Here is an 11,129-nt window from a genome sequence, read left to right as displayed (position 1 = left end):
AATTTGAGGGCAGGCAGCACGCAGCTGGAGATCAGACATTGCAGGGTCTTTGAATTTGAAGCTGCTTTATTACAGCTAGCAAATATTGTCCGTGGCCCTCTTAGATGGTCATCTTCTGACTCCAGTCCATAAATCACAATAAGAAAACTGGCAAAACCACTCTGTGAGCTGGGACAGGGAAACAGAGACAAGCCTTGAAGTCTAAATCTCTAGAAAGGAGAATAAGGAACAGCAACTTATCATTCATTAGTATTATTCCTTAATATTTTATAAACATAAAGTGAACACAACTTTTTGCTAAATAAGGTAATTTTCAGAATATAGGAAGAAACATTCCTTCCAACTAAAAATCTAACGTATTTCACAAACAGCCAACAGGACTTAGAAAAGGGTCCTTTCCCAGGCTTTGCTGCCAGTAGAATAGGGCAATAACTGTTAAAACAGCACTTTTAACAAAGTGCATTTGGCTGGCTGAATCTGTCTTGAATCCTGAAATAAATCACAGTGCATGAAAATATCCTGGGCATAGAAACAGGAAGCATCTGTACAGAACTCAGAGCTTTCCTAGGTAAAGCACCAGATCACCCCCACCTTTGGCAAACAGCTATTCTTTGCTATTTTATCTCTGCTTGAACACAGCTGGAGTATCACCTCTTTCCTCCTCTGAGACATTTTTATGATACTTCTACATCTCTCTTCCTTTGTAGCTTACCTTCTACCAACTTACCTTGCAGGCTGCATAGAGGCTGTAGGACTTTCTTCGTGTCCTTACCTTCTTCAGAACAAATTGCAAAGCAGAAGACGACATTTCAAAGATGCTGAGAAAGCACATCATGTAAACTAGATGAGATAGCTCTAAGGGCTCCTTCAACAGCCATGTCAGCACCTGAGGTAGGCACTCTGCTATATTCCTAACTGTATTTGCACTTTGCAGCCAGTTAAGCACTAACTGACAACAGTTTATCAGGCTGCAGGTCGAGGCGAGGGAGACTCTCAAAGGACAGGACAGGACACAACTTGTAAACCTAAGGGTGAAAAAGTACCGTTTGTGACAAGGCTGTGACTTCAAGCAAAGTAAATTACATACAATGGCCAGATTAAAAATTATGTAATTATTACAGGCAAGACCAAGTGTAGCATTTCAGCATATCCTGGCTACTCACCATTCATGTTTAAATGCTAGGTGTGTGGCTTGCAAAATACTTAGTTAAGCTTCATGTGTTTTAAAAAGCCATGTCAGGATGCAGTACTGAACCTCTCCTGTTTTGGTATTAGTGATATGTTACTGAACAAGCAGCCTAGAAGCAAAAGCTACAAGGGAAAAGTTTAAAACAAAACCAAAAACCCACAGTGGTTACGGACTCTGCAGCATTGTAAATATTACATACATTTGGATTAAGAACAATGATCACCAGTGAGTTAGCCCTATAATCAGGTAAGGACAGTCACACAGTGGCTCTGATGGTGGCCATGGCACATGGCTAATGAAGACCATAAAGCCCAGACAGGTCTGAAGAATATCCTGTATAAAAGGTATTGCCATCATCTGACAGAGTTAAAGGTGTAACTTTCACTTCCCTTGAAACTTCCTTGGCTTTAACACCCACAGGCAGTGGCAGTTTTGCAGCTGCCACAAGAGAGCAGTTTTGCAGCTGCTTCTCCACTCTTCTCATCTGCTCACAGCTTTCAAATGCTATTCTGCCCCTGATGAATCTGACAGAAAAGTCAGCAGGGAAATGAAGCAGTATGTGGAGCGGCTGCTGCAGCAGCATTTTGATAGCCACCATAAAGTACCTAAAGGACTTAGATGTATTGGGAAGAGCAAAGATTTCCGGACAGCAAGATGACTTCCAAGCTTGCAAAGGAGAGGTTACATTAGTTGGCATTTCTTGGCTTATTAGTCTGCCTCTGTGTCACTCACAGTGCTACAGACATGGCTGTATCTGAGTGAATGCAACACACAAACACCAACAGGCACTCAGATAGTCTAATTTGTTTAATAAAGTCTTTTCTGTTCTTAAAAAAGTTTACAAGACAGATGTATTCCACGTGATAAACAACTAGCAGCTGATCTTTCCTTTTAATAACTTAATCCATGCAGAAATACTGGACTGCCTAACCTGGTGTTAAAGCTGAACAATATACCAAAATATACACAGCACAGATCTACATGCTGCCATGGAAACAGATAGCACATGACACCATAAGAGTGAGAATCAAAATGCAAGCCTGCTTGGATAATTTTCAGAATTCAAGTGTAAGTTTAAGGAAAAACCCTGATTTATTTTTTAAATGGAGCTTATGTACTGATAGTGAATGTTCTGCTACAATATGCCTACAGTGACCCCTTATTCCGCAGTCATGTGAAAACACATACACAAAAATGTTACGAGTCCTTTTTACTACTGATACTACACATCAACAGCTGAATCTGATAGCACTGCTTTGGTTGTTTCAATACAGAATGGTACAGGTTTCTAAAATCTTAGTTCTGTTCTCCATTCTTTTCCAAAGTTACTGAAGACTGGTGCTGAGGTGAATGTCTGGTCTCTTCAAGAATCCAGTGTAGCTTTTATATGAGAAACTGTGGAAGGCAAACAAACAGGAATATTACTGGGAGTAGAAATAGAGTATGATTCCTTCAAATCCCATAGAAAAAATTATCTTTACTTATTGTCACAGCATGAAAATTAATGCTAGGTTATCAGTATATCACATTTTAGAAATGTTCAGCTCTCTAAAATCTTAAATGCTAATGGAAAAGTCAGACTAACCAAAGCACTCTAGAAGGCCTGCAAACTCCTGTTCTCTAAAATGTTCTTATTTCAACACATAATCCAGAAACAAGTGGGGGGAAACTTTGTATCACTGTAGCACAGCTGCAAGATCAAGTTTCTGAGAAATAGTACAGCCCCATTTTATTTTCTAAGAACATGTTCTGCTTCCCAATGTGCCTGCTCATCTCCAACATTAAAACAGGAAGGTGAACAGAGCATAAAGCTGAAGACTTCAGCAGTTTAATTATCATACATGACATACATGACAACACTCTTTTGACTGTAAGCCAAATAATGAACAGAACTATTTCACACCAGTCTTGAAGCTTCATTCCATGAGGCCAGCAAAAAAAAGCCTGTGGACTTGAAAGCCTCTTTGATCCATTTTCCAGTTCCAGGTGGATCCAAACCAAATTAAGATATTTCCAGAAATCTATTTAATGCCTTATGCAAATTCATTTTTATTAGTAACACACTGATCATGTAAACTTTTGTAAAACAAAACATCCTCCAATGTTCGACCACCAGGGAATTAACAGATTAAAAAAAACACATTTCCTGAGCAAAGCATGATCTTGAATTGTAGAAACCATAAGCCGGACTGAACACTAGGATGCCAAAACAAGAGAAACTTAGATCTTAACTTTGCAAAGCTGTTAATAATTAAACTTCATAGCCAGCTTAAGACTTCAGTGTGCAGATGAAGGAAATAACATATTTTTGAGAATTTCGATATGTTTGGAGGAATATAGCTTTGCGGCCACAGGGGGAGTGTTGGGGGGGGGAAAGGGGAAGGAAAGCAATTAAAGCTGTGTCCTGAAGTCTTAAAACTGACTGGAAGAGTATGATAAATACATATCTAGATATATAAATAATCCACAACAAAGGATTCAGGTCTATATTCAGTCTAATTCCATTCATTCATTTCCAGGCATGTCCTGCAGCTCAAGAGCCTGAATGAAGGAGAGGAAATCCTAGATCTGATTCTGAATTCAAGCAGCAAGTTTGGCTCTCACTGACTGGCCTTACATTCTCAATAGATGATGAAGGTATATGAATAGCCTGTTCTCAAGTCCTCTAGGGAATGAACAAACTGAAGAGGGAGGAGTAGGAACCATGATCCTAAGTTGGAGTTCTGGTCTGTCTCCAGCTTCGGAAATGTTTCTCATTTCCACTGCTGTGGACTGTGTTATTTAGGTATTACAAATGGTGTAGGCTGTTCCAGAGTGACCTGCCTGCTAGGCAAAGGCAGAGAGAAACTCTGCCATGTATCTCTGCTCTGAAGAATACAAAGTAGGATTTTGAGTTAAGTCACTGCTGTGTTATAAGGCCAAAATTTTAGATTTCCTGAGGTCAACCTGGAAACAGTTGTACTGGGCCAGACTCACAGATACACACCTTCAGCCTAGCACATAGCTGGGAAGAGGTTTCATTCAGTTCTACATTCTAATGTGCAGAATGCAGATAGAAGCAGAGGTTTCCCACCAGAAGTTACCAGAATTTCACCTTTCAGCATTTCTAATGCAACTCTGCATGTACTGCTTCAGTAAAGCACCCAGGGTTAGAGACTGCCGAGCACAGGGACACAGCTTTACGGAGAAGTGGAAAAGACAAACCTGAGACCTGCTTCGGATGAGCTAAGGCTCTCTTTCTGAAGACACATCTCCTTCTGCTCCACTGCTTGCACTGGGGTCATCCTTGTTACGGGGAGCATTTCTTTCTCTACTTGACTCAGAGGGCACCTTGGTTCTGGTCTTCTCTTTTCTTTGTTGCTGTTTTTCAAGTTTGGTCAGCTAATTGCAAAGTAAGCAGAGTGAGAAAACACTTCATGGAATAAAATATTTTCAGAAGACTATTTCTAAAAAATTGTAAATGTGAGCATTTGTATAAAACTTGAAACTCAGATTCAGAACACTATTACTTATACCGATAAAATAGAAAAGGGAAAAAAATAATCAAGTTTTAGGTTTTCAGAAATTTGGAGAAGACAGTGAATTATCTTCATACACTTAACATGATCACTTCCTGAGTATAGAAAAGATGTGCTCATAGTCAAAGGACTACCCTCTGCTTTCCAGACATCCTTTACCACTCAAATCAATCTGCAAACATAGTAAACAACAAGGACCTAAAAGAGGAGATGGATTCCATCAAACTCCTCTTCTGTTTTGGGTCTTGAGTAGAAGTTTTGTAGCTTCAACGGTGCTCACAACAGATATATGCCAGGTTTGGACATCCAGCACACAAGAATAAGTTTATTCTGTTATTTATCCAGAGAAAGAGATTTATGAGCCTTAGCATCACATAGGATATAGAATAACCATTTCAAATCAGCTTGAACAAATCCGTCAGCTAACACTGCCTTGTCACCTCTCAACTAAAATTCTTTCAATGCTACTAAGAGTCAAATCAAGTTGCACACGGCTGCCACTTCTACATATATTTCCCATTTTTCAGAGATACAGGCTGCAGCAAGTTTTGATAGATATTTGAAGGACTACAATTTGTGCTGTTTATCCATTTGGATAATTTCTGTAATATACTGATATTCTCTGCTATCACAGTTTCCCCCAGATAAAGCATACTATTCATAAATCATAATTTAATGGCCAGAAGATCTGAGGTGAAATCTTCACAGAATAAAATAAGCTAGATTATGTGTGTTGATTATGAATTAGATAGGCTCATGGAAGATGCATATAGAAACGTAAATCTGAGTTCCAAGTCAGTAAGAGCTAAGGGCACAGACTGCAGAGCCTTGGGAGGATGTACAGCAAACCCATGTACCTTATCTACCACATCTACACCCTCATTGAACAGGTGCACACACAGGCCTTCAGCCTAAGGCAGAATATGCTTAGCTGGTGACCTGGTTTAAGCCAGGATGAAGCCATTTTCTTTTACTGATTTTTTTTTTTTCCTTTAGAAAGCTCTTTTAACTACCAGGAAGTTTTCCAGCTAGTGGACTGATAACACTGGAACGTTTATGGTACTGCCAGGACTTCCAAGGGCACTTTGCTCTACTTGTTGAAACTGTGACCTCAAATGCTGCAGGAACAGAAGAGTCCTATCTGTAGGGAGGAATGGACCAGATGGACAGCAAAATTGACCGAAGTATTCCATTCCATATATCTACATAAGCTTGGTGTAAGGTCAGGGATCACGGAAGTCAACTTCCTTGCTGCTACTTCTTCCCTTCTCTTCTGTCCATGGGTGGCATCTGGGGAGGACTCTATCTGTCCATCACTGCTGACCTCCAGGCTTGTCCATTTGTAACTCTCCCTTCAGCTCCTGTCTGCTCTGTCACTCTCTCCAGCAGCGCTTCAGGACATTTTGGGACTGCTCACAGCTCAGGAGATGCTGTGGGAGTTGCTGGGGGTTGGGGGAGGCAATAGGGTTTTGCACATTCCTGAGCACATCTGTATAAAATTGTACATATTTTATTTTAGCATTGGTATGTAATGAAAGCTGCCTAGTTTAGTTTTCAATATGGAAAGTCTCTCTTAATTCTCTCTCTCCTTCCCTACATGGGAAGGAAGGGGAGGGGATCAAGAGCATTGTTGTCGCTGGTTCAGTTGTCGATCCTGAGTCAAACCATGACAGCTAGCTGTTTCAAAACTAAAAAGTTTATTTTTGCTATGTGAAATGACAGAGTGTGATGTATCTCTCTGTTTAGCAAGATCCAGTCCTCAAGACATATGCATCAATGTAACAAATGTATTGAGTATGATACAGGCAATATTTTAACTCCTATATCTGACAACATGCATGTTACTCAGCTGCCAACAAGCCCATATACACAACACATGAACATTAAAGGTAATCAAGAAAGTGAGTGCATCCGCAAGAAGGGAAACAAAAATTTGTGCAGCCCTAGTATGAAAGGCACTCAACTTCAGTTAATGGTACACCTGTGGTCTGTATGCAGTTGGATAGTATTTTTAAAATGGTATTGCAGTCATCCAGATGCTGAAATCAGAATTGGCTTTCAATGATCCTCATAATACACAAATGTACCAAGAGGAGGGCAGGCACACTACCTTAGCTGCAGGATGCAGGGACCTAAAAACACAATACCTAAGTTTCAAAATATACATTAGTACCTATTTAAATAACTATGTGAGAGGATAGTGTATATTTGTAATTTCACTGGCCCTCAATCTAGCAGTCAATAATTGTAAAGAACCCCCCAACACGAGTACCCCCAATGCCAAGCCAAACCACAGTCAAACCTGCTGCAACAAACCTATAAACAGCTGTTGCAACCTGTACCCCTTTCTTCAACTGCAGCATCAAGGCTTCTAGAAGTGACATTTTCAACAAGAATGATGCAGAAAAATATTTTCCATTAGCTCATTGTTCTGTAACTTGTAACTCCATGAAACTTCATCGTTTCAGTAAATAATGTGATTACTGAATGACATGATATCCCCTCTTCTCCAACTAGTGTATCTTACTACTGGCTAAGACACATGACATTGATAGTTTAAATTGAGTCAACTTTGAGAAGACTGGGAGCTAACCAAATAAAGCTAACCCTGGATTTTCAAAGCATGAAAAACAGAAGTGTATTCACATTGAGAAACTTGCATTTTTCAATACAGAATCCACATCCATTCTGTACATTTGTTCATATATAATTTACATATAGAGGCAGAAATGGCTTTTATGATAGCATGTCATATCACCATTTCAAACATCCCCATACTGGCCATTTTCCAACAGGGTCTTGAGGACAAATAGCATGGTCACTAAGACTTTTGAAGTATAGATAGTAATATATAGTTTTATAAATGCATATAGATGTGTACATATAGTCTGATGTACAGGAGTAGCATTCATATCCTGGAGTACAGTCTGCAATATATGGTCTCCAATGTTATGTGTACTTATCACAAAGGACCTCATAAGTTACCTAGTTCTGTAAGGAATTAGTTTTAGAACAATATAGTGCAGAGGGAAACAAACCAGCAGATTGTGATACATAGAGATAAAACCAGATCCATCTTCACACCTGGCTCTGCAGCAGACCGAAAGATCTACTCATGACTATTCAACTACATCTCTTTCTCACAGGTCAACACTTCTAATGAAGAAAAAAAACAGGAGCAGGAATAACTTTGGAATATTTAGAACAACTCCCAGGTTGCCATGATCTGACAGCGGCATTCACCAAGCACAAAAAACAATTAATAAAATGTTCATTTAGATAAGATGAGCAGATAATTTGATAAACTGTATTTATCCCTGTTGCATAAGAACAGGATTATTTTTTTTTAGCTATAACAAATAAAAGGCAATAATATTTTTTTTTAACTCTTTCATCCATCCAAAACTCAAACAGATATATATTTCGTGTGTACCTATGGACATAAACATACACATGCACGCTCTCCAATCTGTGCATACACCATGATTAGTCTACGAACCAAAGCTCAGACACATAAATTAAAATGAATTTCTTTGTCCACAATATATAGTCTCTTTGCTATTACACAGGCAACGAAGGAAGCACACATCTTAACTGTCCTCATTGCTGGCTTATAAGGTGCTTAAGTAATGCAAAAGGATGTATATAAAAGGAGTATGCTCCACCATAAAAGACTTACCAGTGAGCTGAAAAAAGTTTACAACAGTTAACTTTTTGGTATTACAATGATTAAAACTTCAGACACAAGTCTGGTTCAATGAAACATACCTTTAATGCTTCCCTTACAAGCACAGAATGTGTTTCATACTCATAATCTTATCTACAGAAATATCACAAGCTCCTGCATTATGTGTTTGCTGGCTAGATGTGAAGATGGTGTATCTGTACAGAAAATGTCTAACTCAGCTGTACATCTATGAACCAAAATTCTTACTTTTTTCTGGGACATCTTGGAAGAGACTCCTAAGGATTCAAAGTTTGGGCATCTTACAACAGAAGCAGTACTTGTCTTGCAGCAAACATACTGTGTCTGCCTAAGATGTAATGCTGGGCTGGTCAGCAGCGTGTAGCAGTTACATCTGCACAAGAACTAAAAGGCTTGACATTTATAACACAAGACCAGATATGCTGCATGTTGAGCTGTGACATGCTGCATATAGGTAAAAATTTGTGCACAGGATAAGAATCAGTGCCACTCAATCCAGTAGCACAGTCTTAACTATAGGCATAACAGTAACTAAGCCTGAAAACTCACATGAAAAATTATGTAAACCTGTACATGTCAATCCTTTTATGTCAAGCCACAGTATCCTGGAATCACTTCGTGTTACAACTTTGGCCAGAACCAAAACTCACAAAACAGGTAGCTACCACTCATAGCCCCTTGCCAGAAGTTGAAATCTGAGTTTGGGGACCTGATCTTGGTCAACTGCTGAATTTCTGAAGCATGAAAGAAGTCAGAAAAGTCTTGAAATATCTAAAGTATTTAGAACCACCTTCCCTGCAGCCATGCACAAAAATGCAAGAATCCTCAGTCCACAGAATGCAACTTTTCTCCCATTGTAATACAGATGTTTTACAACACTGAAACACTACCAGTGAACTAATATTCTCGAACTATGCGGACGTTGTTTTGTCCGCAACAAATTGAACAACATATAGAGTAACAGTTTTGGAAACGGTCAAAATTTACCTTTGGGTTGACAACTTCTTTGACAAATCCTAGCCTGATGCAATTTAATAGTAAATCATAGACATGAAATTCCAAAATTTGAATAATTACAGTGGAAAGCTAGACTGCAAAGTAAAAGGTTTCACCAAGGCAGAAATGTCTGCGATTGTGTCAGCTCTAATACTATGTCACATCAGTTTTGCAATTAATTTGTCATAACAAAAAGATACCAGCAAATTGGTACACCAATTCCGCCACTTGAAAATACTAATAATTCTCCAGGTTGTTTTGCTGAAGTTAATTTCCCATATTCAGAAGTGTCTTAATGTCAGCCTTCCTTGAAGTTCTATCTTCTTGAATAAAAAAACGTATCTTTTGTTTTCTTTTTTCTCTGTGATCAGTGTGTACACAGAGGTTGACTGCTGCTCTAGAGACAGCTTTTCCTTTTGCAATACCCAGGAAGAAGTGAGTAACACCAAGATAATTATTTTGTTAGCAGTCTGCTGGAAAATCAGTGGCTGCTTTCATGTTTCTGAAACCTCAAACCAAAACAAGATCTGCAAAAATTTCAGAAGTGGTGTACCAAGATGCTAACATTTCAAATCTAAAAAAATATATTAAAGAAAATTTTAAAAAAGATCACAACAACTTCAAGGACAGGTTACATTTCAGGAAGAGACCAAACATTCAAACTGCTGTAGGGCATTACAAATCTAGCAATTTAATACTACTGCCACTAAGCAAATGATAACAATGAGATAAAATTATTATCAGAGGTCTACTGCAAAAATAAATCAGTGGAAAGGTCATGAGAGAAGGAAGGCTAATCTGTAAGGAGATGGCACATCATCTGACTTTTTTCCTTTTCCTTTCCTCTATACCTTAGACTTACGATCACAGTGTTATTAGAAGCTTTTTTCTCTTTGAGAAGAAGACACAATCCTCATGGCCAGTGAGCAGCTCATGCAAGGAATGACATACCTCATTTTGCTCCTAGAAGAAATGTGAGCAGCACACAATCAAGTTACACTATATGGGTCTAAAGCCTGAGGCAAGGAAAGTGCTTCCAGCCCTTCATCAGCTTGCCTGGTCCAACTCGGTGCCAAGGGTCTTGGAAAAATTACCTAGCCAAGCAGTTTATCAGCTGCACACCTTCCCCATTCACTTTCTTCAGCGTCTTTTTATCACCAGTGATATAGGTAATGTCTTGAGCTCCCTTTGGTTCACTATCCTCACCAAAACTCTCAGTCTAAGAAAATTAACTCACAGGTTTTGGATTTGTTTATACAAAGTAAGCTCATGAAGTGTAGCTGGAAGAAGAGAAACATCAAAGTTGGTAACACAACATCTAGAAAACATGTCAGTTGACATTTCTTCTACAGTCCTTATACCAAGGAGAGGACTAGTTTATTTCTCGTAACAGTGAGATTTTACTTCGGCTGTGTCAAGACTGTGCTATTGATCACACAATTCCAAGACAATCCCTACCTCTCCCTCAAATGAAAACGCAAGCTGAAACAACACCATACTTGGGGAACTGAAAACACCTTCAGCTATATTATATCCAGATGCTCTAACTGAAAAGTGATAGAAAAATTAAAATACTACATTTGGGATTTCTCCACATTCAGCAGAGGATTTCACAATTATCCACAATGCTTTCAAAATTCAATGGGTTTTTTTTTTGAGTTGCCACCATGTCACCTCCCCAGGCACTCTCTGAAAACTCTTCCTACCACACTTTGGACTG

General features: G+C 38.9%; 1 protein-coding gene across 1 annotated transcript in view; it reads right to left on the bottom strand.

The window, feature by feature from the left end:
* Window positions 1-1,978: 1,978 nt before the first annotated feature.
* Window positions 1,979-11,129, bottom strand: part of DTD1 (D-tyrosyl-tRNA deacylase 1) — a 30,381-nt gene continuing 21,230 nt past the window's right edge. Inside the window, 2 exon segments of the mRNA XM_010004626.1 lie at window positions 1,979-2,584; window positions 4,394-4,570. Coding sequence (XP_010002928.1) covers window positions 4,415-4,570 — 156 coding nt within the window. The 3' untranslated portion in view covers window positions 1,979-2,584; window positions 4,394-4,414.

Source organism: Chaetura pelagica, unplaced genomic scaffold (assembly GCF_000747805.2).
Source record: "Chaetura pelagica isolate M959 unplaced genomic scaffold, ChaPel_1.0 scaffold419, whole genome shotgun sequence".
Taxonomy (NCBI): Eukaryota; Metazoa; Chordata; class Aves; order Apodiformes; family Apodidae; genus Chaetura; species Chaetura pelagica.
The sequence above is the reverse complement of the archived record's forward strand: the minus strand, read 5'-3'. Positions and strand labels throughout refer to the sequence as shown.